Source organism: Nicotiana tabacum, chromosome 10, assembly GCF_000715075.1.
Source record: "Nicotiana tabacum cultivar K326 chromosome 10, ASM71507v2, whole genome shotgun sequence".
In the NCBI taxonomy this organism is placed as follows: Eukaryota; Viridiplantae; Streptophyta; class Magnoliopsida; order Solanales; family Solanaceae; genus Nicotiana; species Nicotiana tabacum.
The window spans coordinates 20938463-20959237 of record NC_134089.1 but is presented as its reverse complement, the minus strand read 5'-3'; the positions used below and the strand labels follow the sequence as shown (position 1 = coordinate 20959237).

Sequence of the window (20775 nt, the reverse complement as noted above, 5' to 3'; positions counted from 1 at the left end):
TAATTTTATGTTTTTTTAATAATTTTTATTCATATTTATTTAATAACTAAATTGTAAAAATAATATATATATTATAATTATGGGTTTCGTGCTAGATTTTCTGAGGCCCAGTAGTACCAAACTATCATTAATAATTTTATGTTTTTTTATAATTTTTATTCATATTTTTTAATAAATTAATTGTAAGAATTATATATATATAATTATGGGTTTCGTGCTAGAATATAAGATAATTATATATAATTATGGGTTTCGTGCTAGAATATAAGATAATTAAACAATTACTACACAATACTACGCTACAAGGCTCTACATTTTACTACGCTAAAGGGGTCTACGTTTTACTACGCTAAAAAGGTCTACGTTTTACTACGCTAAAAAAGTATACATTTTACTACGCTAAAAATAATCTAAACTAAACGGCATAAAAACACATAAATATACATGAGGATATTAACAAACACATTTTTTAGACTAATTTACATATTTTTATACAACACTAAAATTAAATCCGGATAAAATTTAACATGCTAGTTTCGGAAAAAATAAACACAAACCGAAATAGAACACATACAAATCAAGTAATATGCATTGTTATAAAAGTTTCAACTTAAAATAAATCGAAATACCTCGATTTAGAATTTTCGAAATGTAGATAGATCGAAATTTTGACTCCGGAAGAGTGAATCCACAATAACACGAAGCTCTACTCGACAGTGGGACCACAAATATTAAAATTTTATGTGACGGGGGGACCCAAAATTTTTTTTTTTTTTAAAAAATGGGGGCAGAATCGGTGGTGGTGGGGGGGGGGGGCAGAAATGAAAATGACGGAGATGGAACGAAGAAGAAGAAGAAGATGGGGGATTTGTATTAAGGGGTATAGCGCCACTATTAATGGCGCTATGTCTTCAGGTATAAGACATATAGCGCCACTATTAATGGCGCTATGTAAGTTTGTCAGTATAACGCCACTAATAGTGGCGCTATACAGTAACGGTACAGTTAACGTTACTGTATAGCGCCACTATTAGTGGCGTTATATATACTTTGGTAACTTTTTTTTTTACACTTATTTGAGTATTTTTAGTAAAAATTAACAATATTTTGGTTCCGCACTCCCACAACAACAGCACTGCTGTGTAACGACCTGAACAAAAACAGCTGCAACTATACAAACACTGTCAAAACAGTTGCAACGAAACAGCACAGCTGTAATATTAGTTTTACGGTACAAACCAAAACATCAAAACAAAAGGGTTTTGTGAGTTCCCAGATTTGCAACTACATCCAATAACCAAGATTCCTAGATTTCTAGAAATGTGGATGCCATGTCCTGTTTGAGTGACGAGAGGAGAATGGTCAAAATTTGAGCGACGAGGAGAAAGGAAGGCTAGCTATCAAGGTTCGGTATCTGAAGAAATTTAGTAGATAGGAAGAGAAAAAAAGACTCCTAGAAATGGTCATATAGATTTGATCAGGTAACCATTGCAGGATAGGTGATTATTTATGAGTTCAGTAACCACTCTTACCTTACTTTGGTCCAAGATATGCTTGTGGTCTGCTAACAAGAACAAACCAGTTAAGAAGAGACAACTGTGGATGCCATGTCACAATTTATGTGGATGCCATGTAAGCTATAAAAGCTGATATGAAGGCTTGAGTGGAGGGCCGTTTGGTTGAAGGGCGATATGCGGAGCTGTTATCCCTATCTTTTCCTAGCCAGTTTACTAACGGAGTACAAAGTGAACTATATACCATAGTTTAGGTATATTATTAAACCTTTTCCTAACTATAAATGACCAAAATTCTGAGTTGTGACACGACTCAAAGCTTCCTTCTTCGTAAAAGCCATAACATTAGCCAAATTATTTGCGCTTCAATCCTAAATTAATTCGAACTGGTTATATGAATCATCTGTACTTGCTCCGTTCTATTCGATTAACTTTTCAGTATCTGCCAGTCTATATAAGATTCCAAAGTTCACCCTGTAGACGCCTTCGCCAAACCACAGAACTTCGTCCACATTTGCACAACCCTGCAGTTCCAACCATTGAACCCGCGAGTGTTACTTGTCAATCTGATGCCAATGCAGATCAATTGTTCGATGAATTGCCTAAATGTGATGCAGTATCTGCTACAGCTTTGGTTGTCCGTTTTGCTAAATTGAATCAACACAAGAAAGCAATAACATTCTTCTCAAGAATGTTTGAGTTTTATATTAGACCCAATGAGTTCACTTTAGGCACTGTAATTCACTCCTCTGTTGTTCTGAAAGACCTTAATTCAGGAAAGCAAATTCATGCCATTTCCATAAAATTTGGCCTTCACTCAAATGTTTACGTGGGTAGTGCACTTTTGGATCTTTATGTAAAGCTAAGCAGCATTGAGGAAGCTCAGCTTGTTTTTCAGGATACCCACAAACCAAATGTGGTTTCTTACACCACTTTAATATGTGGGTATCTCAAAAAAGAGAAGTTTAATGAAGCTATTGAAATCTTTAGGACAATCCCAGAAAGAAATGTTGTTTCTTGGAATGCTATGATTAGTGGGTATAGCCAGAGAGGACGTAACGAAGAGGCTGTTAATCTTTTCGTTGAGATGTTGAGACAACGTGTTGTACCTGATCAATCGACGTTCCCTTCTTTGTTCAGTGCAGCTGCCAATATTGCAGCATTGGGAAGGGGAAAGAGTTTCCATGCTTGTGCGGTGAAATTCTTGGGCGGACTTGGTTTGTTTATAGGCAATTCTCTTGTTAGCTTTTATGCGAAATGTGGGAGCTTAGAGGATAGTTTTCGGGTTTTCAATAGACTTCCTGAAAGAAATGTTGTAACTTGGAATGCTCTAATATGTGCTCATGCTCAAAATGGGAGAGGGAAAGTAGCAATTGAATTGTTCCAGAAAATGAAAGACATGGGAATTAAGCCAAATAGTGTCACTCTTCTTGGTTTGTTATTAGCATGTAGTCACGTTGGTCTTGTTGATGAGGCTTATTCATATTTCGAGCAGGCAAGAATTCAGGATGCTAGTTTGCTGAAATCTGAACACTATGCATGTATGGTTGATATATTATCGCGTTCAGGGAGGTTTCAACAAGCTGAGAAGTTTATTCATGAGTTGCCGTTTGATCCAGGTATCGGCTTTTGGAAGGCATTGTTGGGAGGCTGCCAGATTCACTCGAATACAAAGCTAGGGGAATATGCTGCCCAAAAGGTATTGGCTTTAGAGCCCAGAGATGTGTCATCATACGTGATGCTTTCAAACGCACATTCTGCTGCTGGAAGATGGCAGAGCGTGTCAGTCGTAAGGAATGAAATGAAGGTAAAAGGACTGAAGACAGTCCCTGGGTGTAGTTGGGTTGAAATTAAATGCAAAATTCATGTATTTGTTACTGGAGACAACAGATATACCCGCAAGCCTGAGATTTATGAACTACTGGATTACTTTCTTATGCATGCAATGAAGAGCCAAGAAACTGATTTTTTTCACGAATCTTGATACACGGCTTCACAGGTATCAGTGAACTGTAAAGATACAAAGAACGCGGAGAAGACTCCCGTTCTTGTCTAGTTTGTGTTGTACTGCAGCACTGGTATCAATGCTCCAGTCCTGTGAAAAATGTTATCACCTGTAGCCAATCTAATATGCTCAAATGATGCAGTTAGATTCATTTTACTCATATAGTGTGGCAGCAATAAAGGTCAAAACTCTGACTCAAAGGAAATTGCAAAGTGCTGACAGCTGATGCGATCAAATATACCAAAACCAGCCAAAAGAGCTAGAGTGAAGCTTTGCAGATAATGCTAATGTATGAGGAATGAGGATATCCAAGTAATCTGAAAGCCTCCAAGCATGTCTAGCAACCGAGTATGTAGTCACGGATGAGCAAAGATATTCTTAACATCACTGCTTTGCTGCTTCCGAAGCACGAGGATTGAGATCAATGCTCATTAAAGCAATCCTGTACAAGGTTTGTCACTGAAACGTCGTTACAAAATTGATGGTTAAATGGCACTTCGACAGTGGTATACTCGTGATCCCACTATGCAGATTATATCGTAGTCTTACAAAAGCTTATATGCTAGTTGAACCAATAATATGATATGTCAAGGAAATGCGCATAATGTTGCAGAAACAATGATATGATCTGCCAGGGAAATGAGCACAGTGATACAGCAACTACTCGACTACTCGTAAGAACCATATAAACACAAAAAGGTTATCAGGAACTTTAGTGTGTTAATTTTGAATCTATTCCGTGACCATGTAATTTAAAACCAAAAGGAAACAGATGAAACTGAGTTTTTTATATCGTTGACAATGGGTAATGCGAAAAAGGAATCGATAAACACCTGATAATCAATATACTAAAGTTCCTGCTAATTATTCGTGATTTGCCCTTCGATCCTGGTATAGCTTTTGGAATTCATTGTTTGGAGGCTGCCAGATTCACTCGAATATAAAGCTAGAGGAATATGCTGCCCAAAAGCTATTGGCTTTCGAGCCCAGAGATGTGTCGTCATGTGTGATGCTTTCAAATGCACATTTTGCTGCTGGAAGATGGCAGTGTGTGTCAATTTTAAAGAATGAAATGAGGAAAAAAGATTGAAGAGGGTACCCGAGTGTATTTGGATTGAAATCAAATGCAAAATCCATGTACATTTGTTACTGGAGACAAAGAGACATGCCCTTAAGCCTGAGATTTATGAACTACTGGGATACTTTCTTGAGCATGCAAAAATGAAGAGCCAAGAAACTGATTTTCAAGAATTATGAAAGACAGCTGCTCCACGCTTCAATGTCCCACTGACACGACACGAAATGATGCTGAGAAAACAAAGGTATCGTCGTTGTCTCCCCCTTGTAATTCTTGATGTGCTGAAGCAGAGGTATAAATGAACTGTAAAGTTACGAAGAAGTTCAAAACTGGACCAAGTCAAGTTTATTGCAAGTGAAGTAAAGATGATATAATAGGCTCAAATAACCACACCATCACTTATCAAACGACTTCTTAAAGTTACTTGTTTGTTCAATTCCAAACAACCCCTTAAAGTTACTTGTTTGTTCAATTCAAATCATGTGGATTGATTTCACTATCCATCAAGGAATTATGAGCAGGTTCATCATTAAAACATTTTTACAAGTTGATGGTTAAATGACACTCGACGGTGTTATAAGTTATAATCCGTGATCCCGCTCGTCAAGGATATGAGCATAATGACGCGGAAACTACTCGTAAGAACCATATAAACAATAAAAAGTACCATATAATTTCTGGTATAAATATAAAAAGAAAAGAACAGAGGAATCCTCTTGAACACCTGATAACGAATAAAACTTAAACTAAAGCAAAGCTCACATTCATTTCATTGGATCTGCAAGCTTAGGATTCTTGACCCCCTCCGCCTCTAAGGGTTTAGGAACACAGCTAAGGACTCAGAGAATTTCGAGAAAGAAAAACTGCAGCATAAAAGTTGATTTCTCTTATACGGAACAAAACATGTCTCCAAAACACAAAATTCAAAATGAAAAATAGAAGGCACTTCCATTCAAGTGTATCTAAAAACTCAATCCAAGATTTTAAATTCTCGTAAAATTCTAAACAGGTAACTACTAGTTTAGATGATTCCAATTTTGTTGGCAACGTCCAATGCATCGTAGTCAGGAGTCAACCTCACATATGCTTTCTTAGTCCCATCAGGCCTGAAAAGGAACAAAAGGAAGCAGCTTAGCAAGGAATCAACATGACAATATATATGGAACACCAGAAACAGTTGAAAGAAACATAATGTCCTTGGGCAGTTCTGACATACTACCATCAATTTACATGAGGCCACCCAATTTTTATATGAAATTATACTTGCATACACCATCGCAGTTTATCTTTTTAGGCCTGCTATGGAAAGAAGAGAAACACAACACGAAACTTACCTAATCAAGGTATTGACTTTCTTTGTCTGGATGTCATACATCTTCTTCACGGCATCCTTAATCTTCCTTTTATCAGCCTTGATGTCCACGATGAAAACAAGGGTATTGTTGTCCTCAATCTTCTTCATTGCAGACTCGGTGGTGAGGGGATACTTTAGAATTCCGTACTGATCAAGTTTGTTCCTTCCAGGTGCACTGATACGAGGGTACTTGGGGTTTCTATCCTTCTTCAAAGTCTTGGGTCGGTGGAATGTAACTTTTGTCCTTATCTTTTGTGACTTCTTCTTGAAGGTTGATCCTGACTTGACGGCCTTGGCAACCTTAGCTGCCTGTGCCTTGGGATCAGATTTTTTGGACGGATCAGCTGCAAGTGCAGTTTGAAATTCGAGTTAGTAACAGCTTCAACTAGCATGAAATATGCTGCTTTAATATCGTAAGTTGATCTGTAAAGCCAGATACAAAATCAGCATCCACTTTCAAAGATACTAACAATTTCTTTTACCACAGTAACTTATTTATTGACCCATACAATTATCCACACTCCCTCTCTAATGCTCAATTCTTTATCCTAGACTAACATCTACCTCCTGCATTGTCTTTAGGTAGCAGGATGTTAGAAGATCTTCCAAATTAGAATACATGAACGCTATATAATTGATTAGAATATTTTAATGCTTTATAATATATTGTATTATGCAGGACAAAAAATAATAATTATGTCCAATCAAAGGTCTCTCAAGAGAAAAAAAAAGGAATTCTCAAAATTATAAAACTATCTACATCGCAACTGCTCTCCCATTTATCAAGACTCTGAAGCGTATTAATGTTCCGGTTGCCAAAGACAACAATAAAGTCACTTGTTCTAATAGTTTCTAGAAATTCCTGAAATGCCAAAATTTATACCAGCGCCCTACTTTTGCCTATTAACCTGACCCCAATTAATCAAGCTTATTGCAACGCCAACTAATAATCCTCCAGTTGTTTCTAAAACTAATGACTCATGACTGGTATTTTAATGATTTCAATAAAATGAAGCAAAAACCACATGAAATAAGACTACTCAACAAAATAACTGAACTCCACTTTCCACCCCCACACCAAAAACAATAAAAACCGTAGAGATTCAAACAATCTTCAACCGAGCATCATGTTATTACATTACTATTAGCCTCACAACATTGAATCTACTAACAACTACCCCATAACAAACGAGTAACAAGTTGGGTTCAGCTATATGAATCCTCATTACATTCATATCCTTACCGGAAATAATAACAAAAATACTGAAATCTTCTTCCAAAAGCTTGTCAACGCCAATAATAACACAAAGAATAGCACAAATTATAGCAAAGTCCAATAATTAGTTATATTCTCACACACAAAAAAGGCAACAAGAATCCACATTTCCAACAACATAACAAGCATATCCTTCACATGTTTTCTTAAATAAACTCAAATTACAGCAAAAATGAGCCCCGATAAAATAAATCAAATGGAAAAAAATAGTGTCAGAAGTGTACCTTTAGCTGGAGCCATTTGGTTAGGTACAGTCTGAAACCCTACGATAAATCTACCAGCTTACCTACAAATAAATAAATTAAAAACGACTGTAAGATTTAGGGTTAGAATGAAGATAGAAATTAGGGTTTGATTGAGGAATACAGAGGAGTGAGTACCTGAGAGAAGCTGCTCTGCCGATTAGGGTTTTACGAAGAGAAGCAGCATGCTTTATTTATAGTAGGGCTCAGCTATCGAAAATGTTACAAGCCCAATTTCAGCAAATAATCGAGGCCCAGGTCTCATGGTTTTAACCATACCATAGTGGTAAGAGAACTGTAAAATTGTTAATCGGGCCGGGCTGACCCGTTTTCAACCTGCTTTGATCCGGACCAGCTTGTTACTGTAGCTTATAGGTGCGGGCTAGGATGGTTTGAGCGGGGGCGGGTTTTAGATGAACACATTTTGAATACCGGTGCACCGGAACCCGCTAACCCGTAACGGGTTGTTAATGGGCTGCAACCCAGTACAGCCCGGTATCCGTTACAAAAAAAAAAAAAAAATTTGGACCGTTGCCAACGGTCAAATTCATAAATGATTGTTGGGGAACGGCCAGATTTTGCACAAATGGTCATTTCGGCCACCCCCATTAAAAAAACAATCCTCCCACCCCTAATAATTGAAAAATTACAATTTTAACCTTTTAAAACCTATAAATAGTCCTCCTTCTTCTTCATTTTTTCTCACAATTCACTCTCTTACTACTCTAATTCTCTCTTAATATTATTGATTATTGTTCTTAAATTCTCAATTACTTATTATCTCAAGTTTCATCAAATATTTAGTTTAGCCATTACAAAATTATTATTATCAAATATCAAGTATTCAAGTGAAGTGTGGTATCAAGTACTATCAAGTATCAACTATCAAGTTTCGGTCTATCAAATGAAGTTTGATTTTTGATATCAAAATTAGTGCGACATCCGGAATCCCGGTACACTCATTCCATCTCTTTCTCTTTTTGGTGTACACTTATTTTATTATTTAGAATTATTAATTTAATTTACATAATAAATTTACTTAGAGCAACCAAAAAGGCGTGCACTAGTAGAGGTGGTAGTAAGAAAACTTTCATAAGATCAAGAGATGATGTTGATTCTTCTAGTAGCTTTACACATATTTCTCAAAGTTCACGTGAAAATTTAAATGTAGATTATGAGCGAATGCAAGAAAATTATGGTATAGATGATGATTTAGATGATATTTTAGATGATATTCAATCACCCGATAATTTTGATACACCACCACCTACAATTTAAATAATTTTAGAAAAAGTTTTGTGTATGCCATTTGATAATGCTTCTAACAACAATACTGCTATTACAATTTTATCTACACCCATCACTTCCCGAAATATTTCATGTTAGATGTGCATGTCATATTTATAACTTGATTATGAAGAGTGTCACACCTTCTTTTTTACTACACCCGAAAGGGGTATAGGGAGTTTTTTTCAATTTAAGTGACAATCGAAACGGGGTTATTTTTTATTAATCAGAGTCGCCACTTGGGATAATTTTATGGTGTCCCAAGTCACCGGTTCAAATCCCGAATCGAGAAAAAGATTGACTCTGTATACAGTCCGCGAACACAGAAATCCGGGTAAGAAATTTTGTTAACCCGGGAGAAGGTGTTAGGCATTCCCGTATTCCGTGGTTATAGCACGGTCGCTCAACTGTTATAATTGGCCTATTATCTTATTTTAATACATGTTTTAACCTATGGTATATTTTAACTTATTTAAGCCGCTTTTAATTAATTTTAGGAAGATTCAACGTCATCTAAAACACGTTTTGAACCACGTCACATAAATGCACCCGCGGTCCATGACACATTTTATCTAACGTTGTTGAGATTTGGATTTGGGTCACATAAATGCACACCCGAATTTGGGAATTAAGTATCATGACTATGTCACGGGAACCGTACCCATAATCACGATCTTTTATTATTAATTGCGCCTAAAGCAACTAGCACACTTGATTATTTTTCGAATTTTGAAATTTATTTTTTTCGAAATAAATACTTACAAAGAAGAAAGAAAATATTTTTTGGATTTCGATTTGTATTTTTTTTAAGAAATTTTTGAAAAGAAAGACGTCTAAAGAAGAGGAAAAAAATATTTTCTTGAATTTTAACTTCTTCTTTTTTCTGGAAATTTCGAAAGAAAAACTTCTAAAGAAGAAAGGAAATATTTTTGGACTTTTACTTTTATTTATGAAAGGAATGCTTCTAAAAAAAAGAAAATATTTTTTAATTTTGAATTTTCTTTTCAATTTTAAAAGAAGAATGAAAATATTTTTGGAAGAAATTAAAAGAAAATATTTTTGTATATTTTTTTTAAAAAACGATTAGGGTCTAAAAGAATTGCTTTCTAAAGAAGCATGGAAAATATTTTTTGGATTTTTTGAAAATTGGGATCTCAAAAAAAAAAAGACTTTTCTAGAGAGGAAGTAAAGGAAAATATTTTTGGATTTTTTGAAAATTATGGGCCGGAATCGATAAGGTTTGCCTACGTATCTCAAATCCGGTGAGAATCAGCCCCGCGTAGTTCGTCCAATTTTGACGGAATAAAGGAAAATATGACTTATTTTGAAATGACTTTTCTTTTTCTTTTTTCAAAATTTCAACAGAATTTTAGGGTAATTCAAATACCTACCTCTCACTCTCTTTTCTTTTCTCTTTTTTTCGATTTTCATTTTTTTTCCTATTCTAGAAGCCAGTCAGCATGCAAGCTGAAGCAGATGAATGCGCAAGTAGCAAGTAGGATGCATCAGGATGGTTTTTTCATTTCGGGTACACCTGTCCTAGACAGACCCAAGCCCTGTGTTGAGTCTCCAAAGTCAAATGCACATGATGCAAACAAACGTTCCTACTAGGGATCCGGTATGAGGCTGAGTTATTCTAGGTTTAAAACCTGGGTATGTGTTCTAGACTGTGTACCCGAGCGGACAACTCGAGCCGAGGGTGGGGGCAGCGTACTGGTAACCAAAAGATATCCGGCTTTGCAACTTGTCCGAACCTCGTTCTATTTGGGATATGACACTAACAGAAAGAAGTCACGCCAACGTGCACTCCTCAGAAGAGAGAAGAGAGGGGTTGCGTAGCAGTTTATATACAGTTCAAATAATATCAAAGCGGTAAAAAGCAACATTTAGCACATTAGGTCCAAACATGTAATAAAATCAGATAATAAATATAGCCAAATATAACAATTATTCTATGCTCGAATTCTTGAACCCTGAACCAGAAATTGTCACACCTCCTTTTTACTACACCCGAAGGTACATACAAGGAAGTTTTTTCCAATTTAAGTGACAATCGAAATGGGGTCATTTTTTATTAAGCAGAGTCGCCAGAGCTGTCACACCTTCTTTTTTACTACACCCGAAAGGGGTATAGGGAGTTTTTTCCAATTTAAGTGACAATCGAAACGAGATCATTTTTTATTAATCAGAGTCGCCACTTGGGATAATTTTTTGGTGTCCCAAGTCACCGGTTCAAATTCCAAATTGAGGAAAAGATTGACTCTGTATTATAGTCCGCGAACACAGAAATTCGTGTAAGGAATTCCGTTAACCCGGGAGAAGGTATTAGACATTCCCGTGTTCCGTTGGTTCTAGCACGGTCGCTCAACTGTTACAATTGGCCTATTATCTGATTTTAATACATGTTTTAACCTATGGTATATTTTAACTTATTTAAGCCAGTTTTAATTAATTTTAGGAAGATTCAACGTCATCTAAAACACGTCTTGAACCACGTCACATAAATGCAACCACGGTCCACGACACATTTTATTTAATGTTGTTAAGATTTGAATTTGGGTCACATAAATGCACACCCGAATTTGAGAATTAGGTACCATGACTATGTCACGGGAACCGTACCCATAGTCACGATCTTTTATTATTAATTGCGCCTAAAACAACTAGCGCACTTGATTATTTTCCTAATCTTTGAGATTATTGTGATGCCAAATTTATGATGGGGAGTGAATACGCTAGCTAACATGATCTATTACTTGGCCAGATTCCTTATGGTTCAAGACCCACCTTATGGCCCATTATAATTCCTTGCCAAGAAAGAAACAACTCTTATTTTTCAATCTACCCAATTAAAAGCATTTGTTCAAGAACCGAAGACTACATGCATCACAATCGAAATAAAACTAATTAAAACAATTTAAAGGAAAACTAAGAAATGCTACCAAACAACGTCGAATCACAAATCAACAGTGTAAACGAGTCCTCAAAATAATGAGTAAATTACACATTTCTTTGGAAAATTAACTGAAAAGTGATCGAACACTTGAGCCAATTTGGCTCTACTTAATTAAGTGATTGCAAAACCATTTTTTTAAGAAGACGAATACAAATAGCTTACTTACATCGTCAAAAGAAAAATTCAGCAAAATAATTAACCTCCACTTGGATCTTACAACTCATGCAGTCATAGTAGTAATAACTAATAACTCAATACTTAATAGATACAAATAAAATTATTAAACAAAACCAAACTTAGAACTTATCAAAATAAAGTGCAATAATAATTCACAAAAAAAAAACTGCAAAACTCACAACCAAAATGTACAAGATTTCTAACACATCAACAGGCCAGCAATAAAGTTGAAATCGTGATTATAAATCCATCAAAAATTAAAATCTAGATCTATATTTTACGTCAACAGGAATCAATGAAGATCTAAGAAACATACCAAAGCCATGATAGGCGAGCTGAAGCAACGAAACTAACGAACCGGAACCTCGACATGGAAGCCTCGAAACTCGCCGGAAAGTGAAAAAATGAGAGACGTGACTATGTGTGTGCGTGTATGGCTGCTTAGGGTGTGCTGTTGTTGTGGGTCGTTTAGTTCTATTTGTCATGGCTGGAGCTCGTTAACCCGGCTAGTTTGGGGCTGAATCGACGGCGGCTGAAGCTGGTTCAGGTCTTCGTTCCTCCAAGTGAAGGAGAAGATGAATCTGATGGAGAGGGGGTCATTTTTGTTCTATTGCGGGTCTGTTTTCAGATTTTCCCTAGGTTTTAGGCCTATTTTTCGTTGTCTTTTTCGGCTCTTTTCAAGTGTATATCAGCTGATTGTTCAATTCTCAATGTCTCTTTTCCTTGTATTCTTTTATTGACTCACCAGATGAAGAAGATCATTTGGGATGGGTTTCTCATTTTTTGGAAAAAGGCGGATGATATTTTTTGGCCCTCCCTCAATTTAGGGATTAAGTATTATTATATAGGGGTAGGGATTATGTTAGGGGTATGAGCCTAGGAATTATGGACTTGAGAATTATGGGCTAGGTCCAAAATTAGGCCTAAAAATGGGTTGCTTGAGCCCAAGTTTTATTCTTTCCTCGCGAACGAGATTAAAATACGATCTCATTTATTAATTAGTCCTACTTAAGTAAAATAACTATTAAAATAAGACTGACCGTTAAAACAAAACTATTTTTTGGTATTTTCAAGATTAAAAATGACTACAACACATTAATGAAATTATTTTTTGTAATTTTTGTTTTCTTGTAATAAAATAAAGTAAAAGAGTCAAAATTAGTTGAAATACTGATATTAGGGCTAGATTAAATATTTACGTGCTAAAATATGAAAAATCTTTGGGAGGGTCAAAAATCACATGTCTACAAAGAGTAGCCTTGAATTATTTAGAGTTGAAATCACTTTAATTAGGAGAGTTGTTGGTGTAATTCAAAAAAATAATAGAAGTGCTAGATTAAATGCATTTAAGGAAAAATGTTGTCATAAATATACTCATAAATATACTACACCTAAAGAAATAGTTACTAGGTGGAATTATACTTATTTATTCTTAAGATGTTGTCATAAATATAAAATGCATATAAAATATTATTATAAATATAGAATGCCTATAACTGAAGTTGCTAATTCTCATTGTACCGATCCTAGCCGTTTGTTAACATCTAGAACTTGGGATGTCATTGAAGATGTTGTACAATTTTTACAAAAATTTTATGTGGCTACACTTGAGTATTTCTGGAGCTTATTATCCTACTATTGTAAATGGTTTAGTTCATATTGCTGAAATTTCTCTTTTTCTACATAATCTGAAGAATAAAAAAGGATATACTTCTGTTGTTGAATCTATTTTAGATAAGTTTAAAAAATATTTCTACCCAATTTCCCATATTTACCTAATTGGTGTTATTTTAAACCCTACTACCAAAATGATAAAGTGTCGCCAATTAATCAATGCTTTATATACTTATATGAATATTAGACCAATAGAAACTCCTGATATTGATACTTGTATTTCTGATCTACACAAATATTTACAAACTTTATGTAATTATTATGCTAACATTGTTGATGCTTCTTCGGTTGTAGATGTAAATATTCCTTCAAGTAATACTTCAACATCTGGAACAACCTTGGATGATGATGATGATGTTCAAGATTATTTGATTTGGTCTACACTAGGAGAGCATCAACAAACCAGTAGCAGGAATATTGATGAACTCCAATTCTACTTGCAAAAGTCACCAAAGCCCCTCATAAAGGATTTTCTACCGCTGGGTTGGTGGAAGAGCAACTCAAATCAATTTCCTGTTCTTTCGGCCATGGCTCGAGACGTGCTAAATGTGCCAATTTCAATAGTCGCATCAGAGAGCGCATTTAGCCAAGCAAGGCAGCAGCTAGGAGATACCCGTCATTTAGTGGGTAGCAACTTTTCGGAAATTCTAGTGTGCTTCAGAGATTGGATAAAATCTAACGGAAAAATCAAGGGCGTGCCGAGGTAGACGAAGTGGAGGACCAAGAAATCGGAGATATAATGGTTTATGGTTCCGATTCAACCAATGTCGGAAACCAAAAATCTCATGTTGACATGGAAGAACTTATAAAAACGATGCAAAGCATGTGATGTACTATTTCTTATTTTTTATAATTGTTGTAAACTTTTAATTTGCAAGTTCAAAAATAAAAAATTCAAAAACATCTTGCAAATTAATTTGAAGTATTAAAAATATAAAATGAAAACCTTCGGAGTTTGTTCCTTACATATTGCCTATTGATCTTATTAAATAATTTTTTGTAGCCACTTACTTTCTAATTTCAGTTTTAAAATTTTAAATTTCAAATTTAAAACTTTAAAGTTTAAACTTCAAAGTTTAATTCTAAGCCTTAAAAGTTTGCAAACACTTAAATATCAATAACATTGAATAAAAAAACAAAATTTAATTTTAAAAAAACATCATACTAGCACAGCCCGCCCGAACCCGAACGGGCCCAAAATAACCCGAATTTTTTCAACCCGCCCCAACCCGTTATCCCAGCCTGCTAACCAACCCGGTCCGATAACGGACGGGATGATTTTTTTTGTTCATCCCATCCCAGCCTGCCCGTTAAATACTTTTACGGATAAGCCCAAATAGAAAACCATACTCGAGGCCCAATATTACAAAGCATTGAAAGCTTAGCCACATGTGAGTAAACTTCAAACTTCTTGTTCTTGTTCCTCTTTTCCTTGCAAAGACATGTGAAACTTGAATAGGATAAAATCGGTTCATATTAAATGCTCGTATAATAGAGCGACACGTGGAACCAGAAACACAGATAGAAAGTGAGACATGTAGAAGTCAAGACCGGGGGGCAGCAGTCTTGGTTGGCACCGAGAAGCCCCTAAAGGGAATGTTGCTCATAAATACAAATGAATGCCTGACACCCCATACCATTCAATGAATAATATTCTGTAGTATTATAGAGAATATGACATGCATAGCCTTTCGTTACACATTCTTCAATGGCCTCCATAATTGTCATTTAAGAGAGGCTTGATCCTAGGACCTTGTTCCTAGGTGCCACTATATATAGTAATTTCAATAACCATTGTGAGAGCACGAATTTTCTAACAAACCTATGCTATATACTATTCAAAAGCTCGATAATATTTTATTTCTTGCTTATTAATATTGTTATTATTGTCATTAAGAAGCTCCGCTCTCGGAATTAGGTTATTCACTATCTTATCTCGATTACGATGCTAGGACTTGCATTTCTTATTTAGTTTATCATTTTGGGATCAAATTGATTCGCTTGTCTATAAATCACATATAAATTCAACTATGTCATTTTACGAACAAACAGTTTGATGCCCACTGTGGGGCTTAAACAATTGCGTAATCGAGTTGATCTTTGCATCTATTACTAACATGGTTGATTCTTTGTTTCTTAGCAAAAAAATCATTAAAAAATGGCAGATAAGGGTGTCAACAACACGCACAATGTTGAGGCCTAAGGAAATCAGCCTCAATACAAAGATTCGATTAGCGATACTCACAACGAGGAGGATGTAGCCGCAGCGGTCCATGGCGGACAATACCTATAGCATGTTCGAGAGGCAACTCCCGATGATGCTGAAGACAAGCACATTGTGAAAACATTAAAATCTTAAGGGGGGCAACCAAGGGATATTATGGGTCATCTCCCACGGCAAGATCAGGTCATGGTAGAGTTGAAGCAAGCGTTGTGGGTCGCTTCCAATAACGCGAATGGAAGAGGTCCGGTTCTTTTCGGTGCTTTCGCAAACCAAACAACACATAGATTTGATAACAATATCCCAAGAGGCGAGATCGACTTCGACAAGGCTGTGGGGAAAGGTAGCGGATTTGGTAACAATAATGAGAATGATCACTTTAAAGCTGAACTCATGCAGTTTATGAGGGAAATAAATGCCCGAATGGACCAAATACCAGGCGTACCGCCAGTATTGAAAGGACTAGACTCAAAGAAATACACTCAGTCATTGCTCAAACCAAGCGCGACACCGGAATTGATCCAGAAGCGGTTCAATATTTTAGACGTGCCAAAATATGATGGGACTTCGGATCCTCAAGAGCACATTACCACCTATACAACGGTGGTGAAGGGAAACGACTTAGCTCCGCACAAGATTGAGTTAGTCTTATTGAAGAAATTTGGGGAGACCCTCATGAAAGGGGCCCTGACATGGTATTCGCTTTTACCCTAGCACTAAATAGATTTATTCGAGATGCTCGTGGATTCTTTTATCAAGGCCCATGCCGGGTCCAAGAAGGTACATGCCCGAAAGGCTGACATATTCAGAATTGCTGTGAGAGTTTGTGACCAGATTTCAGAAGGAAAGGATGCTGCTACCGACGTGCCAGATAAATGGGCAACTGAGGCATTTACTAAAAGGCTAAATCTGAGGAGTTCTGATGCTTTCCAAAAATTAAAAGAAAGTCTGCTCAAGTTCCAAGAAACAACATGGGCGGATGTTCACAATCAGTACAAGTCGAAGATAAGAATTGAGGATGACCAGCTCGGTTTTTCGGCATCAACCAAAGGTCGGGACCAGGAAAATAATAAGGAGAAGTTGAAGGATGATTTCAACGTAGACCGACAGTCTTCTAGAGGACGGTTTTTGCCCTACGAAAAGGTCGAAGGACACGGTAGGTTTTTGGTCGGTAGACAAGTTCGCCTCCGATAGGAGAGCAGACTACGGCTGAAATAGTAGATCGTTGCAAGACAAAGAGGTATCGGGCCCCCAGGACTCTACCTACCCAGGCTATCTGAATACAACTTCAACGTCAGCATAGTGGAACTAGTGTCGGCTATGATAAACATTAAGAAATCACGATTCTCGAGCCTAATAAGACTCGATCCCAGTTAGAGGGATCCTAATTTATGGTACGAGTACCATGGGACCAACAACCACTGGACTGGGGACTATCGACATATGCGCGGGGAGATGGCAACATTGCTGGAAAATAGACATCTTGGAGAGATCTTAAGTGATCGGACTAAAAATAACTACGATCACAACCGGGATAATGCGAAACCCTAAAAACAGGAGAATATCCCTTCTCGTCTAACGATCAACATGATTTTCGGGGGGGGGGGGGGAGGGGGAGGAGATTAATGGTGTAACTTTTTTGGCAGCGAAAAAGACTAAGGTACATGTGACTCATAGCAAGAGACTCTGGGAAGTTGTTGGGGACCACATCACCTTCACGGTTCAGGACGCAGATGGACTCTTAGTCCCGCACAATGATGCTTTGGTAATCTCTCTTAATGTTTTAGATTTTAAGATTAAATGTGTTTTGGTGGACCCAAGGAGCCAGTCAACATTATCCAATAGAGAGTACTGGAACAATCCAAGCTAACTGGAAACATTATTCCGGCCACAAAGCTTCTCGTCGGATTCAATTTAGCAAGCGATAACAACCCGAAGGGAAATCCTGGTGCCCATGAATTCCGAAGGGGTAATGAAGATGACCCTTTTCGAAGTAGTATGCGTCAACATGGGTTACAATATTATTCTTGGAAGACCATAGTTGCACGAGATGAAGGATGTGCCATCAACATATCATCAACTTCTAAAATTCCTGACTTTGAAGGGAATTAAACAGATAAGAGGAGATCAACCGACGATAAGGGCGATCTCGGTTTCCAGTAGCAAAGGGAAGGAGCATGCGACATAGCAATTATAGGAGTCAGTACCTGCTCCCGAGCCGAACGAAGTTAACATGTGGGAGGATGAGTTGGAATCCTATGAGGTACCAAGATATTTTTAGGTACCAGAAGAGACAAACGCAATCAAATATAGAGCAGAAGAACTTGAGCAAGTCACATTGTTTGAGAAATTCTTAGAAAAGAATGTCCACTTGGGGACAGGACTAAACCCCAAGCTGAGGTCATGATTTATTGAATTTCTTAAGTTTAACGTTGACTGTTTTGCGTGGTCGCATGCAGATATGACATTTATTCCGCCAAGAGTGGTCGTGCACAAGTTAAGCTTGGATCCTAATATCCCTCTGGTAAGGCAGAAGAAACGCCCTATTGTCGAGGTTATAAACAAATTCGTCAAAGAAGATGTAACTCGATTGCTTGATATCACTTCAATCTGGGAGGTAAAGTATCCTGACTAGCTAGCTAATGTAGTAGTAGTACCAAAAAAGAATAACAAATTTTGCATGTGCATATATTATAAAGATTTGAATAATGCATGTCTAAAAGACTCGTTCCCACTGCCAAATATCGATCAAATGATTGATGCCACGGCCAGGCACGAGTTGATGAGTTTCCTCGATGCTTATTTCGAGTACAACCAAATCAAGATGAACCCGAAAGATCAGAAAAAAACTTTGTTTATAACAAATTTCTATACATATTGTTACAATGTAATACCACGGGCTTAAGAACGTCAGAGCCACTTATCAGAGGCTTGTAAACAAAATATTTGAGAAAAAATAGGGAAAACCATGGAAGTTTACATACATGATATGCTGGTTAAGTCTATGAACGCAGGTGATCATCTTAAACACATGCAAGAAACCTTTGACATCCTAAGGAAGCACAACATGAAGCTTAACCCTAAAAAGTGTACATTCGGAGTAAGCTCCGGTAAATTCTTAAGATTCCTGGTGTTGCAAAGGGTGATCAAAGTTAATCCTGATAAAATTAAAGCCATCGAGGACATTTCTTGACCAGCTATCAAACGTGAAAGAGGTTCAAAGGTTGACAAAAAGACTGGCCACTTTAAGTAGATTCATTTCCCGATCTTCAAAAAATGGCATCACTTCTTTTCACTTATCAAAAAGAAGAAGAACTTCGAATGGACTCCAGAATGCCAGTAGGCTTTGAAGGATTTGAAAAGGTATTTATGGAGCCCTCAATTATTATAGAAACCGGAGGAAGGCGAACAATTGTTGATTTACTTAGTGATCTCGAAGGTAGCGATAAGTGCCCCTTTAGTCCATGAAGATGAAGGTACGCAATCTCCTACTTATTATGTTAGTAAAATTTTAACGGGAACATAAACTCGCTACCCACATCTCAAAAAATTGGCCTTAGTTCTCATGGTCGCCGATCGAAATAGGGCTGTTCAAAACCGAATCATAACCTTTAACCGAACTGAGCCAATGGATTATTGGCTTATTTGTATTGGGTTATTGGGGTAGTGGATAGTGAATGGATTGAGATTTGATAATTAACAGCTTAACGGTTTGGGAGCATATTACTCAATTTTCTTATCGGATAAACCGCTAACCCGTTAAGAATTTTTATATTTATACTTTTACACCCAGTAGCTCAAATACACACGCGACATGTTCATTGTAGGATAATATAATTCGCATTTGTGTTGACATAATAGAACAATCAGGTTGATGATCATAGGAATCTCTAACTTGATAAATAGGGTAATGAGGCATGGTATAATAGTGGCAAATTGCCACTGTGCGCAACAGAAGTTTGGGTCTTTCATCTTTGTATCATAATCAACTTCGTCTTTATTGTACCGATAAGGCGGTGTTTCCGGTAAAGTATTTCCTGTTGTAGAATCAGTGTTGAATTTCAGCAGCTGCGTAGGAGCAACATTGGGCACTGGCTTGGTGGTTCCCTCTGGTGCAAGCTGCTTTTGTGTTGGTTCAGCTGGTTTTATCCTTATTCATAAGTAAGTTAAGTATATTAAAGGAATTCCAAACAAGTTTTGACATGAGAATGAGATCAATGAGGTATAGTTATGCTACTTTGATTAATTGATCAACTTAAATCATGAGGGTATCAGATAGTTTCTTAAATCATGCAAGATAGAAACTTTGGGTACAGTTGAAGATTTAGGTCTTAAAAATAAAAGACAGATGGTCGAATATCTAATAAAATGATATGAGAATAGTAAAAGGCGATGGAGTACTGCTATCTGAAGCTTAGACAGAATCACCTGGTTGCATCACCAACTATATCTTCCTCTATTTCTTTCTTACGTTGTTTCTTTAAAAGCTTTGAGCTTTATGTGTTGTTACAATTGGAGGGTTGAAATGATAAAAGCTAGTAAACTATGCAGTTTGTCATTTGATATTCACAAGACTAGGATTGTTAAAAAAAATATTTGGTTTAGCCGATAAATCGCCCGATAACCGCCTGGTAATCGTTAATCCGATGTCAATCCGCCCGTAGTCTTATTGGATGGCTAGATGATTACTATATTTATAATTCGATAATCGATAACCCGAATGGTTAAGCGTAATCATCCACCCGATCCGACCGATAAGCACCCCAGATCTAAAGCTTAGGCCTTACTTCCAATGTCATCTGATAGTCATGACGACAAACTTTCCCCTGCGGAATATCCTTCACAATCCTAAACTTTCAGGTCGACTTGCCAAATGGACAATCAAAATGAGTGAACTTAACATAGAGTATAAACTTAGAACTGCGATTAAGTCACATGTTTTGGCCAAATTTGTGGCCGATTTCAGTCCAGGACTGTTGCCTTTGGCTACC

The 20775-nt window shown here is 36.8% G+C and overlaps 2 protein-coding genes across 2 annotated transcripts; one reads left to right on the top strand and one right to left on the bottom strand.

Moving 5' to 3' along the window:
• Positions 1-1721: 1721 nt before the first annotated feature.
• LOC107805174 (pentatricopeptide repeat-containing protein At5g42450, mitochondrial-like) lies at positions 1722-5041 on the top strand. The gene has a single exon (XM_016629167.2). It carries the CDS (start codon positions 1909-1911, stop codon positions 3496-3498), a length of 1590 nt encoding a protein of 529 aa, XP_016484653.1. The 5' UTR covers positions 1722-1908; the 3' UTR covers positions 3499-5041.
• Positions 5042-5461: 420 nt separating this feature from the next.
• Positions 5462-7706, bottom strand: LOC107805175 (large ribosomal subunit protein uL23-like). The gene is made up of 4 exons (XM_016629168.2): positions 7608-7706; positions 7452-7513; positions 5932-6295; positions 5462-5703 (listed from the first exon to the last, which is right to left on the bottom strand). The coding sequence occupies exons 2-4, from the start codon at positions 7465-7467 to the stop codon at positions 5619-5621; spliced, it is 465 nt and encodes a 154-aa protein (XP_016484654.1). The 5' UTR covers positions 7468-7513; positions 7608-7706; the 3' UTR covers positions 5462-5618.
• Between the last annotated feature and the right edge of the window lie 13069 nt (positions 7707-20775).

Bases quoted from the DNA above. Each gene is read 5' to 3' on its own strand.
- LOC107805174 (XM_016629167.2), top strand. From the start codon at position 1,909: ATGAATCATCTGTACTTGCTCCGTTCTATTCGATTAACTTTTCAGTAT.
- LOC107805175 (XM_016629168.2), bottom strand. The intron at 5,704-5,931 runs GTAAGTTTCGTG...GTTCCTTTTCAG, and splicing joins AAAGTCAATACCTTGATTAG to GCCTGATGGGACTAAGAAAG.